Source organism: Oxyura jamaicensis, chromosome 3 (assembly GCF_011077185.1).
Source record: "Oxyura jamaicensis isolate SHBP4307 breed ruddy duck chromosome 3, BPBGC_Ojam_1.0, whole genome shotgun sequence".
NCBI classification, from domain to species: Eukaryota; Metazoa; Chordata; class Aves; order Anseriformes; family Anatidae; genus Oxyura; species Oxyura jamaicensis.
The window spans coordinates 24,891,486-24,908,692 of NC_048895.1; the positions used below are offsets into that span (position 1 = coordinate 24,891,486).

Consider the following 17,207-nt stretch of genomic DNA (forward strand, 5'->3'; position numbering starts at 1 on the left):
TTCAGCGTTCAAGACCATCCAGTAACCCAGGCTGACCCCAGTTTATGAGAACTGAAGCACTGAGGGATTAGCAGTAGTTGTGGAAGCAGAGACATTTCCCCACACTTAGAGGATTAATACTGTTACAAGGCAAGTATTTAAAGAAGCCTCAATCTACAGCTGAACAGGAGAACAGCTTGTCAGTGTGTATCTGAAAACCATACCCTGTTAAAACGTGGTGATCCTGCTGGAAAGTATTTTGTGGGTTTTGCTGACTCACTGGAGCAGATGGCTTGTTACTTTGCTGCATACAAGAGAAATAAAAGAAATTCACAAGCAGTATGTCTGTCAGTGGGTACCTGTTTATGTATTGAGGGATAATGACACCGTGGGACAGAACTGTAGAACTATGAATGCAGTTACCTCAAGGAAAACATCCAATCTGCAATTTCATATATTTTTATGCATTATGTTGACTGTCTGCATTTGCTAATAAATATAAGACCAAGAGAAACTACTTCATACTGACACTCTCCTCTGCTGTTTTGTTCAAAGACAGTTTTGGCACTATTTGCTCAGTAATCTGTATTTTCAGATATGTTATATCATAACCGTCTTTTCTGCTACAGATATAGATGAATGCCAGCACAGATCACTTTGTGTGAATGGACGCTGCAGGAACACAGAAGGGTCTTTTAGATGTGTTTGTAGCCAAGGTTACGCATTATCTTCTACTGGAGATCAGTGTGAAGGTAAGTTTGTGGACTTAAGCTACCGATTCATTTTTTTCAGTAAGATTTTGTGTACTTCAGCTGTAGGCATGAACCCTTTTGCAAGTGGGGTAGAAAGATATATTGCTTCTCTTTCTTTTGCAGTACTTTGCTGTCAGCCATTCAATAGTCACCTCCTGCACAGCGACATATTTATTGTTTCTTAGAAATAGTGCCTGTCATCTTTTAACATACAAGAAATCAGCACATGTATTTCCAACAGTAAGACTGAAAGAGCAGTCAACATTGTTACCAAAAAAAAACTTAAACTTTTCCAAATGTTGTTGCTCAAATTCTATTGCAGAGCTTTACATTGGTTCTGTATTACAAAAGCTTCTGCTAGTATACTCTGTTCACATGGGATCCTCCTAAGAGAAAACTTCTTCAGCTGTTTTGGAGAAGCTTGAATCCCACATGTGCACTGGCAAGAGAAAATAAGCAGTATAAGATGAGCTTTAAGGGGATCTGTTGGAGCTCACAGCTTTCATTGTCTCAGAAAGCAATCTGTGTACTGAGCTTTTAAAAACAAAAGAGGTGAAAGATGTATAGCAAATTTAGGGAGAAATGCTATGTTATACAAAACAGCCATGTTCTGTTATCACTCAAGTAGAACAGCTTAATGTCCAGTAATTGGCAAGCAGATATTTTTTTTCTAATTAAATATTTCAAACCTGCTCCCTCTTCTCCATTGTTGTATCATATCAGGTCATATAGCTTCTTGCTGCACTACTCACAGTCATCCTGAGAATTTGAGATTCCTCACACGTGATCTCCAGAAACAATTCTACCTCAGTTGTTTCCGTATCTCCTGCCCTAGAGGAAAAAACTCTCAGTTAGGCTGTTACTATAGGTGTGATATTAGCATAAATAAACTTCCTGGTCTCTGGTGTGCTTCCAGTATCTGCTAACACCATGGAAAGGACAGAACTCCTTACTACTGTTCACCCTGCAGTGTGTTCTGCTGTTAGGTTATCATGCACACAGCACTCTAGAAGGCTGTTACCACCCTCACTCATCCAGGGCTATTAATATGTCAGGAATCCTCCTCTTCAGTTGATTCAGGCAAAAGACCACACTGTGACGTGGTGCTGTCTTCTCAAGACAAACCTATGATATCAGACCGGAGTTTATCAGTGCTGATGGTATGGGATTGTCCACATTTAATGAGTGGCAACATATCTTGAAGTTCTCACCAACGAGGCAATAAGGATATCTTATCTCTTTGGTACTGATCTGTTTGGAGAATATAGTCACAGAAAAACTTAAGATCATCTCAGCATTCCTGGTGAATACCAGTATCACTTGCATCACCTTCAAGAAATGTGGGCTGCCAATGCAAGGCACTAGAAACTTGTGTCAAATAATTTTGTTTCCACTTGGCTTCACATGTCCATGAGTTGTGACAGATGCAGAGATACACTGTCAATAATCAAAGATTCTTGGTCCAGTCAAGGTCAAGTCTGCCTCCTAAAGACAGAACAGACTGTGGTGTCATTCCTGCAGTGTCATCTCGCCTCTCTTAACAGACTTCAACAGATGAGATTTCAAATATCTCTTCAAGCAGCTTGCGCTAGTACTTTGCTGTTCTTACGTTAGACTTTCTTTTTCCCTAATGTGTGATGGTAATTTTTTATTACTTCAGTTTAATTTATGACTTTTTAGCCTGTCAGCCTTCAACAAGAAACGGTCTTCTTTATTTCCTCTGCGCATAGCAGAGAGGGAGAGGGTGGGACAAAGGGATGCATAACCATTTCAAGCATTTAGATTGCTTCAGCGAGAGGCCTTACAAACCACTAAGTCTGCAGAGAAAGATTTTGAGCTGGTAAATGCTGTCAAGAGAGTGTGAGATTGGAAAATTGTTAGTTAAACAATCTTGTAGTGAGGAAGAGCAAATGGAATATAGAAATTTAAATCCATTCTGGTTTCCAGAACTTCAGTCTGCTTTGGCACATTTCATACAGCCCAAGAAGTCACAGTAACTGTTGCTGCTTTCCATCACTGTGGCATGGGCTGTCAGGAGAGATCCATGCTTTACTTTATCTTCATCTCTTCCTTGTTCCCATTCAAGGGCAATTTTCAAGAAAAAACAATTTCAGAAGCTCTCATGGCAAAAGAGGAGGAATTGGATCGTACAGGGAAAACAGGTAAAGCTGTTCCCTTACCCCAGAGACTTTGTCTCGTTCACAAGAGTCTGTAACAAAGTCTACAGCCCCTCCATCCAGTGACAACGTGGTTAATTTCTTCAGAGACAATTTGTTCACTTAAGATTTTCATAAGTATTAAAAATTCTCCAAAAAATCTATGCATCTCCTGAAGTAGAAGAAATTCTGAAGTACTTGCATTATATCCCTGCAATATTTTCTGAAGTACGTGACATTATGGACTGCTTTTTGCACCTTGGAAACTAAGTTTGAACACGCTGTGCTAGTTCTGCTCTCAGTAAGAATGCCTTGTGCAACTGCTTTATCTGCTGTGAGTTCACCACTTCTGATTTTCTTCACCCGAAGAAATACGTATATGCACTAGCTGAACTGACATACAGACTGTATATCTCAGCGAACTCAGGCTGCTGGAAAAAAGTCTTATATAAAGAATATGAGATTCCAGTGCTCTCCTAGCAGTCTTCAGAGATTTTGCTAGCCCAAATGCTCTAGATGTACACCTGTGAAGGGTGATAAAAAGTACTGAACACTTCGAGAATGACTTACTGTCTCTGCTTTTCCTCGCGATTCTTGTGCTGTAACCATAGGAGCTGTGAAGACTTCCATCAGAGAAAGGGAGGTTTTTGTCCTATATGGAAAATAATGAATTTTGACTGAATTTGGCAGAAAATGCCTTCTTGTTGTGAGGCTTGGCATTAACTCGGCACAGGGGAGTCATTAATTTTTTCTCATGCTCCCAGTCAAAATTAATTGCTGTTTTTCAAATAAACCACAATTTATTTCTCAGTTGAAAATTATTATAAAATGTGGTTATCAAAAGGTCACAACTTTGTCAGTGTTAAGTGCAGTTTTATCTGCAATAACATTCATATATGTAAGAAAGCAATCACTATTTCTTATTTTAATCAAATAGATTAAATCCCAAGGATATTTGCACTCTGATGTACAGTGTAGGCTTTCCAGAGTTAAGTGTAGAAATGAGGTCATGTCCTCTTTTTTAATTACAATTGTTATCATTCCTGAAATGCATGAAAAGGTTACAATTCTAGTTATATCAAGTCTGTGGTTAAGAAGTCAGAATATTCCAAGGCAGTGGAAAAACCCTGTCAACTTTTCAGGAGAAACTCTGTCCCATCAAAGCAATAGACTCAATTAATTACAAGGTAGATCACTGAGGAGAAAGGGGCAAGTGTAACTTCTGAGATTTTTCTTTTATTTTCTGTTTGCTTTTAAACCAGAGACACAGTCATGAAGTACTTTGTGATCTTTAGTTGTAGTGAAACAAAACTGTGTAGTATCACTAGAATGTAGGCACTTGCTGAGTTAATCTTGTACCTGTCCTCTGTTACCTCTGTTGGGCTACCATTGCCTTTGAATGGTAATGGAAAGAAAATACTTTTGGAGAAGACAATGCCAATATCCTTTCTGTTCTTGAAATATTTGATTGCTTTGTATCTAGTTTCTGTCTTGAATCTTTCCCAGCTATGTGTCAGAGCTGGACCCTGCGTGCCCTGGCTCTTGATCTGGATTTACGGCTTAGGTGCAGCACTACGCAAAAGCAGCTATTCAGCTTTGTGATGAAGCTGCTAAGCCTGCGAAATAGCTGTATTGCATCACATAAGCTGCCTCTGAGACAACAACCGTTAGCACAGCTGAACACACAGTGTGTGATCTGTGTGCTGCAAACCTTCTGTCCACGTGCCTCTCTTGTGAGTAGTCACCATAGGCATGTCTTGTCTGGTGTGGCACACCAGCTATGCTTGGGCTTGCACATGCTCTGGACAACATCTGAGTCAGGTCAGTTCAGGCTCAGGGATATATCTTTCAAAATACAAATTTGTATCACTAGGCATTTTTTGTGTCTGTCTTGGAAGGCAAACACAGCAAGTTGGCTTTTCTTGATAAACTACTCTAATGCCACAGTCACCATTATAGTAAAGTAGAGATTGATATAAAGGTCTGTTACGATATTTTTCATTAGAGATTAAAATGACACATATTCAATATGCTTGCTAAGAAGAAGAAATTATCCGCAAACTCAAATTTTAAAACTTTCTAGAAATACAAGAAGTTTGATAATATGATGAAAGAAATTAAAAGGACATCCTCAGTTATTAAAGGACACTGTAGCTTCAAGTTGCTAAGTTAATATTGAAGTATTACTTTAAAACATTTTTTTCATTTTTTACCTCATTTGATTATTCAGTTACATTTTTATTTCAGATATTGATGAATGCCTTCAAGACAGTGATGTTTGTATTCGAGGAAACTGCATGAATACAGATGGGTCTTACAAATGCACTTGTCCAGATGGTTTCCAGCAGATAGCCAATAGGGGATGTCAAGGTATGAAATAGCTATTAAAAATACCTGGATCATTTTTATAAATATGCAAGTTTATAATCATAACTTGTGAAGGTCACAGATCACGATAATGAGGAGAAACTCATTTTATTTATGATTGGTAGCACTTTCTCACTCTTCTCACTTAATATCATTGTCTCTATAAGCTGAGAAATTATTTCAAGAGGCTTAAATTTCAGCCTTCATAACTTAAAAGAGAAACTAGATTAGCAATCATGGAGATTCAGTACTGACAGCATTTTCCCACATCCTGGAGCATTTATTTTGACAGTACCTTGTGTATTTGTGAATTGATGTTGTAACAGAGCAGTATAGCTACACTCAAGTCATGTTAGGTAAACCTCTGTCATCTCTAAAACATTTTGCAGTGCTTTGTGGAGGATGGGGAGGAAGAGAATGTGGTACCTCAGGCTAAGTCAACACTGCCAAACCCAGAAAAAGTACTTCCCAACTTCTGGGTCTGAAGAATCCTTTCCCTGTGTTGGCACAACACCCACACATAACTCAGCACACCCTTTTTACCATCTATTTTTATGAGACAAGAAATGGTCTCAGAGCTGGAAAGCGGTACCACGTTCATGCTCTAAATGACTGGAGGACCAGGAGTTTGGACTTTAGCTGAGAGACTACATTCCAATTGATCTTATGCAACCAACAGTAAATTTTTTGCAAAACTTCTAATTATTACATGTGACTGCTTTCTAATGCTGAAAATGTTGCATTCAGCATAGAGATGCACTGTATTAGACCTTGCTTTAGTGGATAAAGGAGAATTGACCACAAGCTATAAATCAGTGCCAGCTTTCCTACCATCTAATTCTCTTCACTCCACTATGTTAAGGAGAAGTATATAGGCTATATGAATGAATATCACAAAACTGAAAGCACTTAGGAGCCAACTAAGGGGTAGACAGTATTGGAAACACAAAAACATGAATGAATATTGGAAATCATTTCAGGTAAGAGTGCCACGCTTGAGAAAGAAGACTACTACTGTTGAAAAATAGGAATTTTCTGTAAAAGGGGAGTGAAACTACTTGAGAAGTAGCCAAATGAATATCAGAACAAATGGAAGAAAAGGGGAGCTGATACAATGAATACAGACAAATTAGAATAGCAAAGTACTGGACACAGTGAAATAATATAAAGGGAGATCTATGACTAACAGAACTAAATATGGTTAGAGGGTTATTACTGTGTAAGCTACCTGTTGTTGAGCTGTTACAGGGTCTAATAGTAGAATTTTCATTAGTCAGAGATAGAAATCTTGAATATATTTTTCTTGTCCTGTATTTTGGACTGGACAAAACTAGCCATATTTATATTGTAAATGATGACTTCTTTGTTTCAGTAGTACCTTCAAAATACTTTACAGAACAGTGAAACAGAGACATCTGTAAATGACTGGAAGTTAATTCATATATCAGAATCCGTTAATATCATGCTATTTTTCTTGCAAAAATACACAGAAACGTTTTTGACAGCATTTGTGTGGAGAGATTAGGGGTGTGGTAAAAGATGAAGATAATAAGCCACTAATGCAGAGTGATTTTGAATGCACAGTAAGCTGGGTATGAGCAAACAATATGTATTTTAATATAACCAGTTACATATTGAAGAAGGAATCTCAGTCATATGTGTAGGATAGTGGATTTCCTTCTGGGACACAGTGATTGAAAAGGATTTAGGGGTCAGAGATAGGTAGCTAAATATGAGCTTCCAGTGCAACCCTGTGGCCAGTAAGACTAATGCACTGTCTGGAAGATAGAAAAAGCATAATATGCAGCAGGAGTATGCAAGGTTTTTTTACCTCTGTTTTGCACTTATGCAGCTGCTCTTGGCACATGGTTTTACTTGGGCATTTGAGTGCCCACAATTCAAAATGAATGCTGATCAGTTGAAGAGAGTTCAGAGATGAACCCAAAAAAGGTGATGGCCTGGAGGAAGAAGGATTGAATGATTTTAAGCTGTATATTTTGGTAAAGAGAAAAATAGGGGAGATTTAGTCAATAGCATTATTGCCATCAAAAGAAATCATAATTGAAAGTAGAGAACTCTTGAATTAAACTGGCAAATGTATCGAAATGCAGAGTCTACATGTTGAATCTGGAGTAAAATTTAGGCTAGAAATTATGAACATGTATTTTGGTTAGGAGCAAAGCTGAAAAGAGTCCAAAATATCATAAAGTATGTAGTGTACTCTTTCAGACAAATTAAACTCTATTTCCCTAACATTATTAATTTTGTTTTCCTGTATTTTAAATGTCATTCTACCCTTGTGTAATCAGCTGGTATGGTTTCCAGTATTTTTCTGTCAATTTTTAAAAAACTGACAGCTTAGTTTTGAAAACAGTGTGCATGTCGAGGAGATACTGTACTGCACGTGTCTTTGCTGATCTCCCACCTTACCTGTCTTGGACACCTTCAAAGAGCTTCACAGAGTATGCTATTAGTCTACATTTGCCTTGATTTCGTACAAGACTTCATATATGTAGGTGCTGTGTGAAATGCAGCACGCTGACCTTTCCCTTAGCACCTTATACAGATACTACCTTCCCCACGTCTTCAGGACACTGGCCTAGAAGTTTTATATGCACAAGATACAATCAGTCTGTATTTAAAGAAAATTCTATAATGGCATTATGGGACTTGAAGTAATAGTGCCAAAATCATAGTTCGTCTAGTCTATCAAAATTAATGTCTACTTTGATGCATTTTGTATGGCTCTAAAGATGGCTGGAATCTAAGTTGCAAAAGACAGTTAAAAGTAAGAAATTCTGCTATCTGTTATGATAGATGAAAACATCTTGAGTGATATTTTTTTTCTCAATTTGTGTTTGATCTCAGTGTGATACTGAAAACTTCTTAAAGGTTTCAATAAAGCAAAATACCACAGGTACAATTAGATTTTAATTTTATTTTATTTATTTTTTTACAATTCTTATAAATGTATCTCCTCAAAAAAAATTGAAGAATGAATGCATGTAATCTTTGAGTTCTGATGGCAGATTCTGTTGGTAAGAAAACATCAATCAGAAAGAAAGGCTTAGTTTTTAGATACAAAAGTAAGTTTGAAAAGCAGTATTTGAAAAATGCTTTCTAAATTCCAGAAAAAGAACAATGATTACGAACTCTTATATACCAAGCTTTTGGGACCACTCCCCGTAAGAAAAAGAAAAAAAAAAAAAAAAAAAAAAAAAAAAAAGGAAAGAAAAAGAAAAATGTGTATTTGGCTTTAAATTGTATAAAATCAACTTGCTGGAAAAGATGCAACTCCAGACCTGCTGGTAACACAGACACATGGAGCCAGCTGCACAAAGTTGACAAGCATACAGCAATCAAGAAGCAGTGAGACGGAGCCATCTGAGAATTCCCCTAATGCAGAAGAAATGTTGGCTTGTGTAGAGCTTATCCTGACATCTCACAAATCACTCTCATCTGCTCATCCTCATTGCAGAGAGTGATATAGAGGGAGTATGATGAATCAGAACATACTGATGCCTATACAGGGTTTAAAAAAGATCTCACAAGATCTGGTTACTCCTGAAAAAGAGCCTGATTTGCCTAGCTGGTAGAAATAAAAACTTCTTTTAAGACTAATTGAACTTAGGCTTAACATTAAGGGAATGATTATTTGCAAGGCTATTAATGTCTCTGTTTGCAGATATCAATGAATGTGAGAGACCTGACCTCTGTTCACCTCACGGGGAGTGTCTGAACACAGATGGTTCCTACCAGTGCATATGTGAGCAGGGCTTTTCTGTATCTGCAGATGGCCGCACATGTGAAGGTGAGACAACTTGTAGTAATGGCATGAGCTTTCCCCTACATTCCCATTGCTTTGCTGTTATTAGTTGGATAAGAAAAGCAGTCAGTTTGGGTGTAATACTGCAAAAATACTATTAACTCATCAATCTGCCACCTAAAGGTCCTTTTTTTTTTTTTCTCTAAAATGCGTGGTGCGATATGTTGCTGTTTGTGTCATGAGAAATATAACAGGAACTGTACAAAATGGGTGACACAGTAGAGTTAATGTTTGTTAGAAGCTGTATAACTTCTCTTGACTTTTAAAAAATTTGCCATCTTAACATTAGATTATATTTTTGTAAGCAAAAGAAGTTAGTAAAAAAGAAGGAATACTGACATAACTATGGCAAATGATGACAAAGATGGGAATGATACATGTGAAACAAGTGGACACCTGTAATAACATGAAAGTCTATTCGGAGATGGAAAATTATTTCTGTCATATAGCATAGGTGAAAGAAGAAATATTTATAAAATGCAAATAAAGTGAAGTTGGAATTTGGACTTCTAAGAGGTTTCAGATGGGTAGTCCTTACAGTCATACGTATTTACCGTCATTTAGTTTAAAGTGTCTTACGTGCATTAGCAGGAAGCCTGAGCTGCCTAAATGTTCTTATTGCTGGATGTGAGACAACAGAACCTGCCTAGTCAAGACCTTGACAACCAGGTGAAGCATCCATGTAACAGAACTCCAGTGAGAAACTGTAAAATGCTGACAACAACAGCACTTCAGACATTTTGAAATGTCAGAAATTGAGTAAATCTTAGTAATTAGATATTTGCAGTGATAGTCAGCTTCCGCTTTATATGCAAGTATGCTCATACGGGTATTTTTCATGTAAGATTGTAAAAGTTGCTACAGTAATAACACTGGTGAGAAGCATCAAGAAGCCTAGAAATTAGGTCCACCTAGGGTTTTTATTTGGTTATAGCATGAGAAAATGTCCCGTTGCTAATGGAAAGCACACGCTTGCTAGTGATGTTGCTCTCCTGCACTTAATTTAAAACAGGAGACTTGCGGTCAATGATACCAAGAAGATATGTGGCTTTATGTAGTCAGTGATGCTGACAGAAAACATAAATTCCCCTGACTGGATGAAGAATGGCTGTTCTTACGGATGAGAGGACTTTTCAAGGCAAGAAGCCTTGTGGGAAAAGTAGTAATATTGAAGAGGAAAAAGTTATGGTGTAGTAGTTCAGCAGGGTGCGTGCAGAGGAGAAGACCTGGGCAGAGATAGCTCAGTGTTAAGTCTATGGGTGGTGGATCTCAAGTGTTCAAGAAGTAAGCAAGCTGTTCTATTCCAAATTATAAGTCAGTAAATCCCCATGTGACTGATTTTCATGGGCCAGCTCTTCTCATCAGTTCACTTAGGGCTTGCAGAAAGGTTCTTCCTTCAGTAGACCATATGTATGGAAACTTCGGTAGCATTTACTCTCCCTACTTTTACCAGAGGAAAAACAGCATTAGTATTTCACCTGACGTATAACTTCCTATGTGATAAGTAATGTTATAACTAAGGACATGAAATACACTATTAGCAAAGGGATTACTGTTATGCTGATATAAGACAATGTGTGCTCTATATTTAGATATGGTATGATGTTAAACACAATATTTCTTGTTTTAATTATTGTCGTTAACTCAAAAATACTATAGATATTTTGTTGCTTATTCATCTCTAAACATTTACTTTGTATTGTGACCATGGTATAAATTGTAAGAAACATTTTCTTACTGTAATAGAAAAGCCTGGTCAAGTAGACTAGAGAGAATGAATGTGAATAGTGATTTGTGGAGAAGCCAGCATTTTATGATCCCAAGTAATGAGGACAATCCCAATTTTTTTGGTAACCAATTGCTAAAAGCGTGTTCATGGACTCTCTTGGCAGCACGTACATATTTCACTCAGTCTTTACAAAGAACATGGTTAAATATCTTCAGTTTCTTGGCAAGAAAAGTAGTAACAAGTGTTTTGCCTCACTGTTGAACATAATTTAAAAAAAAAAAAAAGTGTAGCCTACTATTAGTAGAAACCAAACACTTTATTCCAAAACAAATTTAGAAGAAGACTTTCTAACCTTGTGAAATAAAATTCTCGGAAATTAAAAAAGGCAAAGCTGAACAGAAACACAACTTTAAAAATATATATGTAATAATTATAAATGTTAGTGGCATCTAATTTTAGGAGATACACCAGAAACAGTGAGTCCTCTGTCTGGATCTCTGACAGTTAATAAGTAGCACAGTTTCCAGTGACAGGTTACCATCATTTATGATAAAGCAGTACAAAGTTAATCTTCATTAGAATAAAAAAGCCACAGTTTTACTAAATAGAAAAGGATGAAATCATAAGATCTGTTTCTATGATCGTGAGTAGTTTTGGAACTTTTTAAATGAAGAATAAAACAAGTACAAAACCAGTTGACCGTGCTTCACAAGTAATTGGTGGTGAGTATGGAATACAGATCAGACTTCATATTCAGCACTTGGAAAAGTATTTTAATAGCTTGGCGAAGCAAGGGTACTTCTAGTCTTCTGCAGCAGCAGCTCTCCTTTTCGACCATGACTAGTTTCTTCATTCTGTCATTTTAATAAAAACAATTATATAGTTGAAGAAAATCATTTAAAGGGAGCACTGATGACTTCAGTGTTAGTATTTGTACTGGTGTTAGTTTCAGGAGTCAGCTTCATGCAAAAAGACGAGATGAAACGAAAGGATCAAAAACAAAAGGAATGTGTGACATTCCAGGTACTGAGAAAGGATGTGGCTCCCAGCCGCAGAAGCTACTGTTCTTTATACGAAGTTTCTCTGTGAATTTAATTTTAGCTAAGTGAGTGAGAATAACTGTTTATACCATCAGAGAAAGAACCTGAGGAAATTTTGCTTGATTCAGACGCCTTTCTGTGCCTGGGGAACAGATTTTCCGTATCTCCAGACTGTTTTTGTATGGGTTTGAATCATTTTTTTGAAAAGTCAGAAACAACAACAACATGAAACATTTAAGAACCCCATGTGGTTCAGTTCTGGTACGGAGCTTTTATGGCAATTGGCCAAAGAAAACTGAACAGCTGCAGAGACTGTCTTCTTCCAAGGTGCAGACAAACTTTTGTTGTGGCAGTGACATTCCACTGCTGCCTGGCCCCATGTTCAGCAATTTGGCTGCGCCAGGCTCTCTGAACAGGAGGCTCTTGAAGCACTCCCTAGCTCCCTGTTGAGCTCTCAGGGGTTCCTGTAAAGGCAGGGTCTTACCCAGTTGGCTGTGAGTCAACTGTGTTGGCAAAAACTCAGTTTAGAGATTCTCTGATGCTTAGTCAATATCCTGCCCCAAGCACCTCTTCTGTCTCTGTGTTCAGTTGCATCTGTCTCTCAGTTGCTCCCTCACTTTTCCTGTCTGCTGCAAGCCCCTAGCTTCACTGCCTACCCCAAGAGGCACTCCAAAAGAACTTATTCATCCCATCAGTGCTCTGCAACCTCTGCTTATTCCTTGTCCCTCTTTTGCTGTCTCATATCCCCTTCACCTTTCCTTGTCCACTCAGTGTCTGTCAACCCTCTGAGCCTTTGGATGCTTGTATGAAGCATCCACAGATCAGTCAGTGATCAAAGAATAAATTGGAAATCTCAACTTGAAGATGCTATATCGTCCATCATTTAAGGTGTCTGCACACCTAGGAAGTCTGAAAATGAATCAAAGAGCAGAGCTTTGGATAGTGCATAACTTACGTCTACCACCAAAGAGTAGATGTTTGCTGTAACCAACCATACATCACAATTGTAATTTTACCCTTGCAGGGAAGACAATGAAATTTTAAGAAAAGTAAATCTCTAGGACTCCTTTTGAGTATCATTCCATGTTAAATGGAATAAATTTTATGCAGTAGACAACTTGAGTTTCACAAAATCTCTGGTTAAATACCAAGGTAAGAAAGCTGAAGCTTCTGCCACACATGGATTCAAGCATGCATCTCCAGAGCATGCCCCTGTGAGCTACCTTCTTGTTTCACAATGAACAATGAATAAACTTCACCCACTTTCTCATATTTCCTGATAGAAATGTTTTAGGCCAACAGGTACTTCTTATCTGGACACCAGGTAAAGAAATAAGAACACAAAGGGAAAAACAAGAGTTTCTTTCTTACCCACATCAATGTGTGAATGACCATCCAGAATCATTGTCTCTAGATGACCAAAATCTTTATTCAAATATTCATTGCCCTGATACTCTCATAACAGTGATTTTTACGTGTCAGAAGCACAGCTCTGTTCTCCTAAACACTGTACAGAGCTGTCCTAGCAATAGTTCTTCTTCCAGACACTTTGCAATGTAAATTTTTAGCAATTTTTAAATATCGTGCCTGAAGTTAAGTATACCTTCACCTTGTTCATGTTGGCAGAAAACAGGAACGTGGTGTTGAGCTGAATAGAAGTAAGCTTGAGTGCACATATGTTGCCTTTCTTTAGATCTTGATGACATTAGATCAAAGGAGTTTTGATTAAACCAGGCAGCACCGAGTCATGGGTTCTAAAGCAGGTCATAATTAGAGAGTTGCTTTACTCGCTGTATAGACACAGGATATGTTAGTTTCATGTTTAGTTCTTTCCCCTTGCTTTGTCTCTATATAGCATGAGAATTGCCGATTACAAGGTTCATGGTTTACAGCACGGTTAAAGAAACAAATGCCCTTTCCGGCTGTAAAACAGGAGTCCTTTGAGTGAGCTGTCTAGACAAGGAAAAATATTTGGTGCTTGGACCTTCTCTGTAATTTCCCAAGCACTGAAAGATCCAGTCATATTCAGACTGTGTACTTTTTAAAAACAAAGCCATCTTCTATGCATATTATATACTAAATTAGGGTACTTGCTATGATCACAAATTTTGTCTCTGCAGCTTTTCTGTCAATGACCTTAGTTTACTTTTGGAGACCATGATCCATTCCCTTATTTGTTTTCTTTAATATTTAGCTATTAAATAAAAGCAAAACTGTAATTTATGTAATTCTAAAATCCCCAGTTGTCTCTTCTGTCTAAGCTTTTAACAGTGTAAATGTCCTGTGGCTCAGGAACTTCTGTTATTAAGCTATAGCTGGCCACTGAAAATACAAACACTGTATTATTGACTATTTTCTTAAATTCCTGGCTGTCAGTCCACTGCTTACTCAGTTTGAATTCACGTCTTAACTGGGCCCTCTGAAAAAGAAGAGATACAGTATTAAGATTTTTTGCCCAGATATGTGAAACTCCAGATAGTTGTGAGAGATTAAAAATTAATCTGCAATGTCATGCAGGTCTAATACTCAGTAGCAAAAGTGAGGGATGAGGAAAATACAATGATAGCTGCTGATGTGGTAGTTTTATCTTTCTCCCAGTAACCCCATATCCATCCTTTTATAATTCTGTCATTATGGCGACTGGAAAAAGAAAGGGTATCAAATAGAATACTTAATCTTTCACATTTGATAGTGTTTTTAATACAAGTATACATTTGATAGTGTTTTTAATACAGGTATATATTGTTTTCTCTTACTGCTGAATTAATTCTACTAGGGAGGGTTTGTGGTAGATTTCAAAAACTTCATTATTCAGAAAGCACTCACATTTTTATATACAGTTCCTTCAGAATAAACACAGTAGCTATTATATTCTTTGCCAAATAAAAAATAACCCTTTATAAAATTAATTCCTTTAATATTTTTCTTTGTTTAATAAATCAAGGTAAAAAGATTATTGGAACTTCTGATAAAACCAACAAACCAAATAAAATATTCTGCAAGTTCCATCTACAAGTGCTTTTTAAAAAATAATGATATTCATAAAAGTCTCCTAGATTTCAATGTATTTTTAGTACATACAGTCTTTGCATTAATTCTTCATTTTAGGTGAATGTTATTTAACCAGTGGGTCAGTTCAGTGAGAAGTGAGTTTTCCATCAGTTGAACAGCCTTAAAATGATAGTAAATGCCTTTATGATGTTAAATTTCCACAATTTACTTGGTTAAAAAAATGCCGGAGGTGTTTTGTTTGTTTGTTTTTGTTTTTGTTTTTGTAAACTTATTTCAGTGGTCAGGCTACATTATGTGGATAACCTCTTCTAGTCTTGAGTGTCTATATGCAGTTCTAAACCTGTCTCAACCCCAACCACAGCAAATAGGAAAGGCTGTTTTTCAAGACCCCCAAAAAAGTGTCAGCCTGAGGCAGAGAGAAGCATGTTTGGATGAATTTGGATGCTTAACGAGTGGGAGGGAAGTGCAACAGGCAACCTGTTAGGAAATCTGTGGATGGTAATTCAGATAGTTTGGGGATTTGTGACCACGTGGTTCACAGAGAATCAACTCCCTTTCAACTGAGCTTCAGACATGGTTAAAAAATGAAAATGTCCTTACACACTGAGTGCTGTCAGGAGAAGAAGAATGAGTTGCATCTTTGCTGACTTTTCTAAACCTTTGACACAGCTGTGAACAGCAGGACTGCATTTCAGCCCTACTCTTTCCTTCCAGAAAGACACCAACCAAACAGCAGTGCTGCTCACCCATTCAAAGGTGTCCTCTCTGTGTCAGTGCAGGATTCAGTCCCATCAGCCCTTTAGTTCAGTAAGCACCTAAGGCCTTCGCTGGTGAGATCCGTCACATGAAGATCTACCCTAATGTGCAGAATTAATGACCTAGCTAGTACCCAGGTAAATCAAAAGTAGGTCACTTTCTTCACCATTTAAAATATAATTACCCTGAGGCACAGCACAGAATATAATTGAAAGTGAATACCAACCTTACTTTACAGTCGTAATGGTTTCTAGGAAAGAAATACAGCAATAACTTCTCTGCTTCAAACTGCAGAGGAATTCAGAAGGCAGAAGGTACTAATCCTAGTACCCTGGCAGGTTCCCAGTTTTCTGAGTTAATGTTCTTCCTCCTGAAAAAACACACGTTAACATCTTAAACAATGGTCAAGGCCTTGGTTTTAGGTCTTAATTCAAGTGAAGATAAAAATAATATATTCCTCATGCTTATAATACACTTACAAAAATAAACCACGTTCTGCCACAAGCAACTCTGCTTTGTTATGATTCTGTGATTATAGGCTGGTGGGCAGCCGAGTCAAAGAACAGACTTAAGCAGTGACTTTTACTTGTAAGACCTGCAAACCACAAATGGGAACTACAAATGAAAGGATGAGTATAGAAAGCATACAAGCATTGTAGTTTCTTTGTCTACGTGAATAACATTATTCAGATGTGTAAACCTAAAGGATTAAAGCCAGAATTTTTGGTCTGTACCTACTTACCACATGCACCATGAAATTCTCTTCTCTTTAAAGAGCCAGAATGAGATCTGAGCAAGCTCTTCTAAGCACCACATAAACTCTTTTGCCCACATTCAGCACTTCTACACAAGGGATATAACTGTACTCTTAAGCTCTTCTTGCACAGGGGGTTCAGTTTCATGCATGTTGTTGACTGTGTAATGCTCCGCTGGCAGAACCTGTAGGAAATTTGAAGGAAGAGATGGCCACATTTAAATTATGTCTTACTCTGTGACACATGGCATCATGCTATGATTGGGCAGGTTGGTGAAACAGGTAGAAGGCAGTTGACAAAAATCATTGTCTGACATGAGATATTTCCTGTGAAATTAACACTGAAACAATCATCAAAATTGCACATGCTCTTACTTTATTTTTTTATATCTGTCCTTTGTGTGTTCGTTTCCAGTGTATAGAGAGAGCACTGTGTCTGTTTGCAAGAACAGCCCATCTGTTGTTTTTCTGCACTCTTCATGAGTGTCTGCCTTTGTCACATTGACATTGCCTGTCTGATGTTAAATTCTTCTTTGCAGATATTGATGAATGTGTGAATGGCACACTGTGTGGCAGTCATGGGTTCTGTGAAAATATGGATGGCTCCTATCGCTGCCTCTGTTACCAGGGGTATCAGGATGCACAGGATGGGCAAGGTTGTACAGGTGAGTTTCTACATGTAATGGGTCACTCCTGCAAGGTTCTAGTGAGCAAAAAAAGCAGCTTATATGCAAAATGCATTTCTTCACAAGAACATTTTTATTTTCAATAATTTTTTTGTTCAAGTTGGGCCACGTAGTAGTGAAGTTGAGCTGTGCTTTACTCACTGAACTCTG

General features: G+C 37.6%; 1 protein-coding gene across 7 annotated transcripts in view; it reads left to right on the forward strand.

Moving 5' to 3' along the window:
• LTBP1 (latent transforming growth factor beta binding protein 1) overlaps positions 1-17,207 on the forward strand; it is a 207,865-nt gene that overhangs the window by 156,361 nt on the left and 34,297 nt on the right. For 6 of the 7 annotated variants that reach the window (XM_035320455.1, XM_035320458.1, XM_035320456.1 and 3 more), the window contains 4 exons: positions 609-731; positions 5,135-5,257; positions 8,940-9,065; positions 16,911-17,036. In XM_035320455.1, the coding sequence (XP_035176346.1) occupies positions 609-731; positions 5,135-5,257; positions 8,940-9,065; positions 16,911-17,036 (498 nt within the window). The remainder of the gene's footprint in view (positions 1-608; positions 732-5,134; positions 5,258-8,939; positions 9,066-16,910; positions 17,037-17,207) is intronic. The other variant, XM_035320457.1, reaches the window with a different exon arrangement.